The sequence below is a fragment of the Saccoglossus kowalevskii genome, chromosome 6, assembly GCF_978046115.1.
Source record: "Saccoglossus kowalevskii chromosome 6, keSacKowa6.1, whole genome shotgun sequence".
Taxonomy (NCBI): domain Eukaryota; kingdom Metazoa; phylum Hemichordata; class Enteropneusta; family Harrimaniidae; genus Saccoglossus; species Saccoglossus kowalevskii.
The window spans coordinates 36,940,215-36,952,145 of NC_140646.1; the positions used below are offsets into that span (position 1 = coordinate 36,940,215).

The 11,931-nt window shown below is 34.5% G+C and overlaps 1 protein-coding gene across 1 annotated transcript; it reads left to right on the forward strand.

Annotated features, from left to right (window-relative positions):
* Positions 1–1,413: 1,413 nt before the first annotated feature.
* Positions 1,414–6,359, forward strand: LOC100378684 (uncharacterized). Its single transcript, XM_002738977.4, has 5 exons — positions 1,414–1,610; positions 3,507–3,694; positions 5,440–5,529; positions 5,662–5,764; positions 6,332–6,359. The coding sequence occupies exons 1-4, from the start codon at positions 1,428–1,430 to the stop codon at positions 5,756–5,758; spliced, it is 558 nt and encodes a 185-aa protein (XP_002739023.2). The 5' UTR covers positions 1,414–1,427; the 3' UTR covers positions 5,759–5,764; positions 6,332–6,359.
* The last annotated feature ends 5,572 nt before the right edge of the window (positions 6,360–11,931 follow it).

Genomic DNA, 11,931 nt, shown 5'->3' on the forward strand with positions numbered 1-11,931 from the left:
GACTGGCGGCCATTTTGTATTAATGAATGTGGTTCTCGTGCCATATCTCTGACTTACTTTCACTGATTATGTTCAAATTTTAAATATTCATTATACATCATGTCATAGATAGACAGATATACTGGTTTGACGATCCTATTCAAAATGGCCAAATGGTGGCCTTTTTTGTGCTAAACAATCATCAAATATCAAGCATTTCTGGCATTTATGGATGGATTTCGTTCAAACTTGGTACATATAGTAGACATTACAGGTTCCTGATGCACATCATTTATTTTTCAGATCGGATTTAAAATGGCTGTCTGGCAGCCATTTTGTTTTAATGAATGGGCTTCTAGACCCATATCTCCGACTTGTTTTGACTGATAATATTTTCAAATTTTAAATATTCATTATACATCATGTCATAGATAAATAGATATATTGATTTGACTATCCTATTCAAAATGGCCGAATGGTGGTCATTTTTGTGCTAAAAAATCATCAAATATCAAGCATTTATGGGTGGATTTCATTCAAACTTGGTATATACATTAGACATTACGGGTTCCTGATGCTCGTCATTTTATTTTTCAGATTGGATTCAAAATGCCTGACTGGCGGCCATTTTGTTTTAATGATTGGGCTTCTAGAGCCATATCTCTTAAATGCTTTGACTTATTATATTTAAATTTTATATATTCATTATACGTTATATATATACATGTAATCAAAATGGCTGATTTTGAATGCTGTTCCAGAGCAATATCTCTCAATATGGACATGTACTTGTTTGACGATCAGATACAGCTGTCAATCATTTTAATGTTAAAAAATCATATTCCTGTCATGGTTATATTCCAGCTATATTACTATAAACAAAACTATATATCTTAAATTTGATAACTAACTGGGACTGTGCCATGCATGGCTTGTTTATCTTGTACCAAGTCCTATTTCTTCCAAAAAGTCTATATAAACTACCTATTTGTTCAATTAGAAAGCACATATATGCCAAATATTGCAGATATTGTTTGTGGAGTCATTATAATATGACCTGTTTGGACTATACACTTGCATCTGTCATTTACATAAATGTGAGCACTACTAATACAGCAAATACTGCGCTCCCGAAATTCCTCGCTTGAAATAGATGTTCTAAAAATGATTTGTCTTCAGTCTGCATGTGTCAGTTAACTTAAAAGGGGCCTTTTTTCTGGTTTCTGCCAAAACATACAAAAATAAATCGCTTTACTCCATCATTGTTTTAACCTTGAAACATAAAAAATCTTAAACAATAATTTTCTGTCAATATACTGCCCTCAACGCCAACGTTTGTTTTGCTGGGTAAACTTTTGGTGAGATAGGTGGTTCTTCAGTGAAAGTGTATATTTTAAAAAACACTTAGGGGGCTCTAAGATGTTATTTTCTCCATGGATATTCACGGAATGATGGCTGCCGAACAAGGCGAAGTACGACGACGTAGTGTTCCGTCAGAATATGTTCCGTTAGTCAATGAAGATGATAGCGATAATGATGACGACGAATACGATGCGAAGCTACCGTATGGCGGCAAAGTGTATCTTGCAAGAAAGAAGAAGCCAGATACATTGTTAGTGAAAATCCTGGAGGTGAGTATAGTCTCTGGCATCCCTTGCAGATATTTATATTTAGAAAGTCATGCGACGCCAGTTTCTCATCTTCGTATCGCAAAAATGCACCTGTTTCACTGAAAGAACAAGTTTCTTGATCAATCGTTTCATAACAATAAATTTATTTTCTGGCGTTTTTATTTCATTTTATTACCCCTGTCACAGAAGATTAATAAGTCACGGTCGACTCAATTTCCCCGAAACTTCCGGAACACGACTTGCACTATGATTGGCTGCGCCTGAAAATAGAATTGTTCTTGCGTAGATTGTGTCCGTTGCTATGGAAATAAAATTCAGGGAGCATGCGCACTTTTCATTCATCTGGCATATTCATGAATAATATAGTCATAGGTCAATTTGTGTCGTATTATGTTAATTAATTCCTGTTATATTATTGTAGCATGGACACATAATTTGACTTCAGTGCACATTAAACACATGTGTGATGCATCAGTGGTTTCGTATGTAGTTTTTGAATCGCTCTGTTCCTCTGAAAAATTCTGTCTGAAAATACTAAACCTTTGTTTACGTACCGATATATACTGTTATATTTTTTGACCTGTTGATAGAAATTGTTGATCAATAATCTTTCATATTACAATCATTGTCAGCCTTTTGGATAAAACTAAACTATTACATATAATCCAAACATTTTATATGTTGGATTCTGACTTATTAAAATATGACCATACAAACCTGTTTTTAATTTAATTACTAATAGAGCAAATACAGTAGGAATATATTTGGACAATCAATTTTGAAATAGTAATTCTATGATTTAAAAAATAACACCTTTCATCACAAAAATAAATTTTGCAGGACACACAGCAGTATTCATTAGATGAAATTGATTGGGAATTTCATTGAACAACTACTTAGATGTATGCTACAAGAACAGTGTTTTCAGCTCATAATAAATCATAGTCCAATGTATCACTATACAGTTTTAACAACAATACTAAAAATCACATTTCCATATAACAAAAAACAAAATTATAGAAACTTACATAAAAATGTGTAAAATTTTGGCATCAATTAATTTTTTTCTTATTTAACCAGGAAAATCGTTTTATTCAACTGCATTGTGGAAATTCATTGTAGAAATTCTGCGATGATTGGCTTAGTGTTTATAAGTGAGGTATGGCATTCAAAAATACAATGACAATAATTTCTATAGATATGCACTTCATTTGTGTGTTAAAATGTAAGAAAGTTCTAACTCCATACACATGCAAATAATTTGAATACAATTAAATTTAACCAATGGAGTTATTATTTGGAATTAACAAAATATTTTAAATGATATGATAATTATAGTCAAATTTATTTACTGAATAAATAATTACTTTTACTGTTCCACTTGACATCACAGTATTACCAATACATCTATAATTTAATTTTCCAAGATATTGATATAATTTGCAATGACAATTTAAACAAAAATAGAGTAGAATCTTAACATATCTGTACTTCTTGACTCGTATATAGGAAATTTCGTAGTATTTTGTTTACATTGTACAAGTTATTTGTTTTGCTCCAGTGTTGCAATGGGGACCTGTATGTTCTGGTAATATCATTATTGTTTTGATAGTTTTATTTTGTAAATGTAATATTTCTGTAAGCCAATAAAGAAAAGATAACAATTGTAATTGCCATTGTGATATGGCAGGAAGATTGTGGGAACACTTATAACCATGACAAATGATTAATATCTCATTATCAACTTTTGAGAAAAATACTATACGAAAAGAGTAATTATTTTGACCGTAAGGCTGCTTGTTTTGCCTTATAAAGAGTACATGCACCATGGAGTACAAATTATAATACTTTCACTCTCTGATGTTTCTAATATTTCATGTGTGGTTTTGGTTACAGGCTTGTCTGATTGTGTTTGTGGTATTTTTTGCCTACTATGCATACTTCTATTTTGACAACCTCCATTTTCATGTCACTCATGGCTACGCCCATCTTGGTCATGCACAGGCCATGCACTTAGTAGGACAGAAGTACATGCATGGTAAAGGAGTTGACAAAGACCACAGTCAAGCAATGAAATGGTTTAGGTAAGCATCCAATTATAAACTGTACACAGTAAATTGTATGTGCCTTTGTTGCTCCCTCCCATTTTGTTAATATTTTTTATTAAATGCTTTAGCTGAATTGACATACCGGTATATGTAGCCAATTGATTAATGTGCTAATTGCCAATCAAATACCTAGACAAATGGAATAAACACAGGTGTAAAATATTGGGATATACGAGCTATGCACATTTGACCTTAAAACATTATCATGTGTTTCAATGTTGCATGAATTTAAATGTACAATGTAGTTCATATATGTAGGATTTATGATGAACCCTAAACAATGCAGATAGTTTTTATGGATTGATCTCTGTGTGTCCATGTATGGACCAATTACATTCAAACTTCACACATACATAATACATAATATTATACATATGCACATCAATTTGTTTCACGATTTGATTGAGATGACCGAATCATCAAAATCAATCATTTATGGATGGATTTTGTTCAAACTTGGTACATACATTAGACATGGAACCTTGATGCACTTCATTTTGTTTTTCAGATCAGATTTATAATGGCCAACTGGCAGCCATTTTATTTTAATGAATGCAGTTCTAGTTCCATATCTCTGCCATCCTTCGACTGATTATTTTGAAAATTTATATATTCGTTATACATCATGTCATAGATATACAGATATATCGGTTTGACTATCTGATTCAAAATGGCCAAATGGTGCTAAAAAATCTTTGAAAATCAAGCATTTATGGCATTCCAGAACTAGATCTTGATCATGTATGGATTGATTTTGTTCAAACTTGGTGCATACATGAGACATAATAGGTCATTTTATTTTTAAAATCGGACTTTGCCATGCATGCTTTTAGTCAAGTTCCTTTACATTATAGTTCCTTAGCTCAAAATTGAACGTCTCTGATTATGAATTTGATGCCAGAATTATGAGAATAACTTGCATATGTGTGTTGTTTTATTCATGAAAGAAGATTGTCTTGTAAGCAGGTTGCCTGAAATAGGCCTTTAATTAGATGTTGTAGGAAGTCTGCCAGTATGTCCAAAGTGATAGTCCATGTATCACTACATGTATCAAGTGTCTCTTAATAACATCTGGCACTTAAAAATCCATAATTGTTTTCAATAAAAATAATGAGTAGAGAAATCTAGTTTATTATGTGTTGTTGCTAGGATACCAGACATGTGTGTTCTAAATACATCATTAATTGAGGGAGTAGTATATACGGTATATTCACAGGTTGTATTTCAAAGTTATATATAAAAATACAATACCTTAAAATAGACAAAGAAATATACAGCACAATTCAAGCACAAAATTATATAAGAGCTAGCCTTGGATAAGCATTGGGCTAGTCTGGCTGATATCTCTTTTGTTTTACAGCTGGTACCAAAAAAAATTGATAAGAAAATCTCATTAGCTGTTTACCTGCAATTGCAATATTCCCAACAAGCCAATGCACCTAAACACAACTATTAGTATTTTCACACAGTATGAGTTTAGGGGAAAGAATTGCATGAAATATTAAAATGATGAATCGAAAAAACATACACCTGTTAGCATTAGACTTAGCAATCCCTGCCTAGCCGGTATGGGCGATGTGTGTGATAATTATTAGTAATCTATCAATGCATAATATATTATAAAGTTTGTCCAATATGACTAACTGATGAGAAATTGATGAATTCCATTGCATTCCGGTCTGTGGTGTCTGATTTTTATTATTATTTCTTGATTCAAACAGAGCTGCAACTGATCAGGGTCACCCCCATGCCTCTCACAACCTAGCTGTAGGATACCTGCAGGGATATGAAACAGATGTCAATGGAAGAAGGTAAGATGGTTATGTCCAATATGGAATAATAATTGATTACATGGCATCAATATCTTTATGAACTTGTATCAAACAGTAATATATTTGAGAGTGTAATTATTGCTGACTAAATAATGCATAATTATGTTACAGTGAAGCCAAAGAACTATTGAAGTATGCTGCATCGAAGGGTGTGAAGGAATCCAATGATGCGTTGAGAAAACTCTGTCCTAAGGGGGAATGTTTGTGAAAAAAGGTAAGTTACTCTATGTCCTAAAGTTGCATGATGACCTCAGTGTGAATATGTGAGAAAGTGATAAAGTTGCACTCTGAGAACATTCAGAGTTAATTTTGGGTCTTTGAACTGTTATATGATATATTTAATTGTCTGATTTTGCACAAATTGTAGGAAATATGGCACTGGAGATTTTTCCTTGGTTACTTTTATTGAAATATTTCAATGCATGTTGGTTCACAAAGATTTGATTTGGTTATAATATTCAGTGTTCTTCCCAGACTTAATGTCAAGCACCATGGTAATTTAAATAACAATTCATTTAGTTTGCATAATAAATTTCCCAAGTTAATATAAATATATTATATATTAAGTTAATATATATATTGTTATTGTGAATAAAATTAATAGTAAATCTGAAATTAATTAAAGAGGAGAAAGTCTGATATATTTTATATCATTTAATCCATTGTATTTTATTCACTTTATTCGAGTGAAGTTAGATCAGCAAAAAATACTGCAGCCGTAAGTTGCATATGTTAATTCTATAAACAACCTTGTTAATGTGTTTATTTTGATTTCTTGCAGGTTCAGAATGAACACAGAAAGAAAACAATGTGTGATAATGAAGTAGAACATCTCATCTTTTGATGATTAGATTCTAATAACTACAAGTCAGATGATTGAGGGCACTGCTCCATCACAATTCATCACAAAAAGATCACAGTCTGGCATGTAACAGTGTAATTAAGAAACAAAACATAATTTTAACATTCCTTTAATTCAAGTTTGATTTCCACTAGTGTAAACCTTGATTGTAAGATGTTGTCGAAGCCACTAAGACCACAAACTGTTTTCCCATATCATGAATCCACAACATTAATTGAGCCAGGTTCCTGTTAGTTATGTGTAGCTAAGTCACAATTCAATACATTTACATGTGATCAGTAGCAATGAAGTATTCCACACCATCAGCTTAATGAATGAAACAGTGAAAGTCACAGCACCATAGTCTGATCACATGCCTGTCAGATCACTGAAGTTAACAACTTTTAAACATGTTATTTTATTCTTTGAAACACATCTTCAAAAATCATAATAATGAACTCATATACTAAGGAAAATGGAATATTCAGTTTGATTACATGTTGAGTGATCTTGTTTCTAATGATGTCTTACAGCAATATTATTGTTCCGTCCTTTCATTAAAAGTGTTTACTTACAAATGCATTCAATTTTATATTTTTCTCTTTCTATATTTACTACAATTATCTGCCTATTTGGTATGTTTACCATAACTTTGTTTTATGTATCAAGTTATTTATGTAAGTTTCGTGTTTTAAATAAACATATTTTAGTAAGTACATTTTAGATCTATAAATTAAACCAAATATTGACAGCAAACATGTTGTGATTGAGCTTAACACTGTGATTGAAAATCTAATAGTATGTACTTTTTGTTGTTGAAGTAAAAGTGGGAAATTTGATAAATTGACAAAAATAAATTACAGAGTTGTATGATAAATTGTGTCAAAAACAGCTCAAAGAAAATAAGGTAATCACTCCAGTAGCACACAAATTATCAGGGGTAGCGATGTTATATACTTTTATCTAAAAAAGTATATAAAAGTACCCATTGTGTTCCATCATGACATTATTGTTAATTCTAATTAATTTTAATTAGATAGCTTAACAATCAGCAAGTGCTTTATTTTGAATAAATGAGCGAGCCCAATTGCTATATCACATGAGGGCAAGAATGTGCATTATTAGTTCAGACTGTATTGAGCTTTTGAGCCAATCACTATTGAATGTTTGAATTTCAATGAAAGGCGTTGATCAGTCTTTAAAAATTGTTATAAACATGTTTATAATCTAAAGTACAGCTTTCTGCTTTTCACTGTAAAAATATGAAGAACTGAGCTAAAGTTATATTTTTTGAAAGGTACGGTAAATACTTTTCCAAAAATAGAAACGTAAAATTTGGTTTCCATCCGTCCATCTATGTGTTCAATTGTAAAAATGCATATACCTAATGAATGGTATATCCATCCCCTTTACATGGAAGTTTGACAGTATTGTGACTAGATGTCTACCTCCATAACATGAAGACCCCTTTTCTGCATTCATGCAACTCTACACGTATGATAATTTCAATCTATGGTATTAGTATTGCAGTTATTGACGATATCAGATACCTGCTCACTGGGAACTGCAAGTTTCTGTATTGCAGGGACTGCTCTGCAAGTAGAAGAATGCTTCTATTTTTATTTACAGAAAGTTAGTGTTATAATTAAAGCAATCTTCATCAATAAACCTGTATTATTTGTGTTGTATTTTTGTACAAATTGTGATATTAATACTTGTGTTTGTGTCATCACTTCCAGTCACTACCACTATTTGTTAGTAATTAATTCATTGATTAATAATCAAATAATGGGTTATATAATTTGATGCTAACCTTTGATCTGGGGTGAACCTTGCGACTCGATGCATGGCAGGATCCCACAGATTTAATAAGCTCTCGGACATACAGGTTGTGAATTTGAAAGCTGCATAAGTAAACTTTATCATGCATGTTAGTGTCACCTGAATGTTTGCTTTACTGAACTGTGGCAGTATATGCTCCAGCGCTGTGTGAATCATACAAGCAAGTATACTCTCTCTCGATATCAAATATGATCAGCATCAAGTCATTGTTTAGTCTACTATAATGTGTCACAGACTATGCATCGATTAGTATTTCTCCTTTTGTCAAAGAGACCTTGTCTAGGAGTATGTAGGCCCTATATTCTTGGAAGGCAGTAACCAGTGTTTAATGGCACAGAATGATATGCTCTAAATCATCACCAGTTGGCGTCCCTGCTGTGTCTACGTCTGCACCTAGCTATGTAAACTTGGCCAAGTCAGCCTTCTATGATCACTTTATATCGCTACTGGAACCAGCTGTTAAAAGTCAACTTCCAGGAAGCTGCAGCAGAGTGACAGTGACAGCATTGTTGCTTTATGCTAGTGTTTGGTGATTTCCAAGCTACCAGACCCCCTTGATGAAAATATTTCACAATGTAATTCATTGTTCAACCCAAAGAGACAGGAAATCAACTGAAATATCATTTCTTACTTCAAAGCAATTACCATGGTCAGTGCATTTCATTGATACTGTGAATGCAAAGCAGCAAGTATTGAAGGGTGGTGTGTGAGGTACCATGAAATACATGCATTACATCTGGAACTGATAATTCTGAGAAATCGCACCTGTTTATTCATCAGTTGGTTGGGAAAAGAAACTGAAATGTTATGTGTCCACCACCAGGCACTGACCACTTGAATGTTCAAGTGCCCCCCTTCAGTGGTTCAGTATATGGTTTATCAGTACATCCATTCTGTAATATGGATTTCATGGATGACTATGTACAAGTCATGACTACTGATCTGAATTCATACAATTCAAAGAAACTACTACTGAATTATATAACTATTTTGCGAAAGAGAGAGTTTTAGTATCAAAACTGTTTTTTTTTCAAGGGTGGTTAGACATTGCAAGTGAACCATGTTGCAGTTTATTATCTGAAAAGAAGCTACTGAAATTTATGAGTCTACATTTCGTCGGCTAGTATCAAGTGATGTCGCATCAACGGATCTGTATCAGCCTGAATATGGTAGCTGAGCATCACTCACCCTGCACACTTGGTGGACTATACCATACATATTTTTACCATACTAAACCCTCTGATGGTTTTGGTTGTTTAATAAAGTTATTAGTCCTCGTTCGACAAAGTCCGAAAACGGGGACTATTAATTTGGGTTCTGTCCGTCCATGTGTCCATGTGTTCGTCTGGGAGCCATTTCTCGGACACCCTTTGACCAATCTAAAATTTGGCATACAGACAATGTATGATGACCTACATATGCATGCCAATTTTCGTTATGATTCCATTAAATATGGTTGACTGGTAGCCATTTTGTCCTCAAATTTACTAAATTCTGATATTTAAACGTGTCCGGAACTGTTTCTCGAAGCTGAACAGGGTGCTTTCAATCAAACTTTGTATGGTGATCATGCATATTGGGTTATAGGTGGACTACATTTATTTTTTCTAGATTTGATCCAAGATGGCCGACTGGTGGCCATTTTGTTTTTTTGTCGTTTTCATGCTGATTCCTCCATAAGATATGGTCTGATTCAGTTCAATGTTTGTACATATACTTCAAGATAACACAACAGCATGTTTTGTTTTGAGATTTGATCAAATTTGTTGAAATGGCCGCCATTTTGTTTAAAATCTTAAAATCACAGTCTGTAACGTGTCCGGAACTGTTTCTCAGGGCTAAATAGGGCGATTTCAATCAAACTTTGTATGATGATCATGTATATTGGGTTACACGAGCACATCATATTTTTTCAAAATTTCGACCAAAATGGCCGACTGGCAGCCATTTAGTTTTTTTCCATTTTTGTGCCGATTCCTCTGAAAGATGTGGTCTGATTCACTTGAAAGTTTGTACATATAGGTAGTATACTGCAAGGTAACACAACAACATGTTTTGTCTTGAGATTTGATCAAATTTTGTCGAATGTCTAGTATATATAAGGGGGATTACTGAAACAATTTCTCCCTGAGGCCTGTCATATTCCTCTTGCCTTTCCCAACATCATCCAAGCACAGCAGGGGAAACTGAAACACTTCGCCTTCTTTTTTAACTAAATTAAATACCTATTTATCAGACTCCTTCCAAAATAAATATAAAATCACCTCCAGATGGCAATAATCTTGTCTTGACATACCCCAGAAAGCATTATTTTTTCAGCCTTGTCAAAAATTTAGACAATTAACCATTGCTGTGAGTATGCCTGGGGGTACATTATGCAAAGAACATAATGAAGGGTCACAACCATTGCGCCTAGCAGAAAGGTGGTTAAGCATAATTCTATGTAAAAAAGCGGCTGTGGTATTTACTGTAAGGCCCACCTGTTAGGGATTCATACAGGCAGTTAAATTCCTGTACCATGCAAGTGGCAGGGTAGTTGGACCTATGTCGAGCCTGTGGCCAAGAAAAAGTCCTGCAGAGACATATCGCCCTAGAGAGTTTTGGCAGCATTTCTTGCAGTTTGAACTCACATTTAGGAATGAGGATTGCAGCAGTAGGTACTTACCTGCATGGGAGGCAGATAGATGTATCTCAAGATCATCCCCTTGGTGCCCAAGAGATTCTTGAAAGATTTGTGCCCCTCCATTTCACCAGGAACCCACAGAAAATATCCTTGCTCCTGTTGGAGTTAAGTATCAACTTGCTCATAAAATTCAAAGAGGACTGAGGAGTATACAGATACAGTTCTCTGTCACAAGTAGGAGGCAGTCCTACAAGCTGATGGGACCAATGAGGCACTAGATAGGGCTTCCCCTATTAAGGAGATACTCAGAAAGACTATGGGTGGGTAATTAGAAGAGTTATGACCCTTTTGCCATTATTGGTCACTGAGGGTCGGCCTGTACATCCAACTACCAGTGGCAGTGATAAGAAACATCAAGGTGAAAAACTAAAATGACAGCTTCATCCGATGTAATTTGCCCTCTTCGCAACAGAAATACATCCCACGGACCAACGTCATATCCCACAGTAGGTGGCCTGGATTTCACAGTGGTTGATGCCCCGACACCTATCTGCTAGATTCAGAAGGTCGAGAAGCAGGACAACCAGGCCATCAACGTTTTTGGCTGGGACAGGGGTTTCATTATACATCAGCTCAGTGAAAAGCTTGTGGATAACCCCAGGATTAACCTCCTACTAGATGAGAAGACAGGTAAGCTCTAATACACCTGGGTGTAGTATCATGGGGAAATTCTTTTCTGGCCTCGGGGTTCTCCAACACGTGTCAGGGGGGAATATCGTCTGTCTCTATACACGTCTCTTGAGGTACCGGACCGGGAAAGTCACTTAAGCTTTACAGTCAAATAGACGCATACAACGAAATACATTTCAATAGCTAGTCATTAGCCACATCAAGAATGCCTCATGGCAAACTGCCTCGTCAAAGCCTCTCTGCCCAGCACTGACCAAGACTCTCTCGCTTTGTGGAGTTCTCTCTCTCTTTCCGTGACCAATGACTTAGTCTGTTTATTACGTATCAAAAACTTAACCAATTACAAAGCAGTTTAAAGACTCTAAGGCGTGGCCTTCACACATTC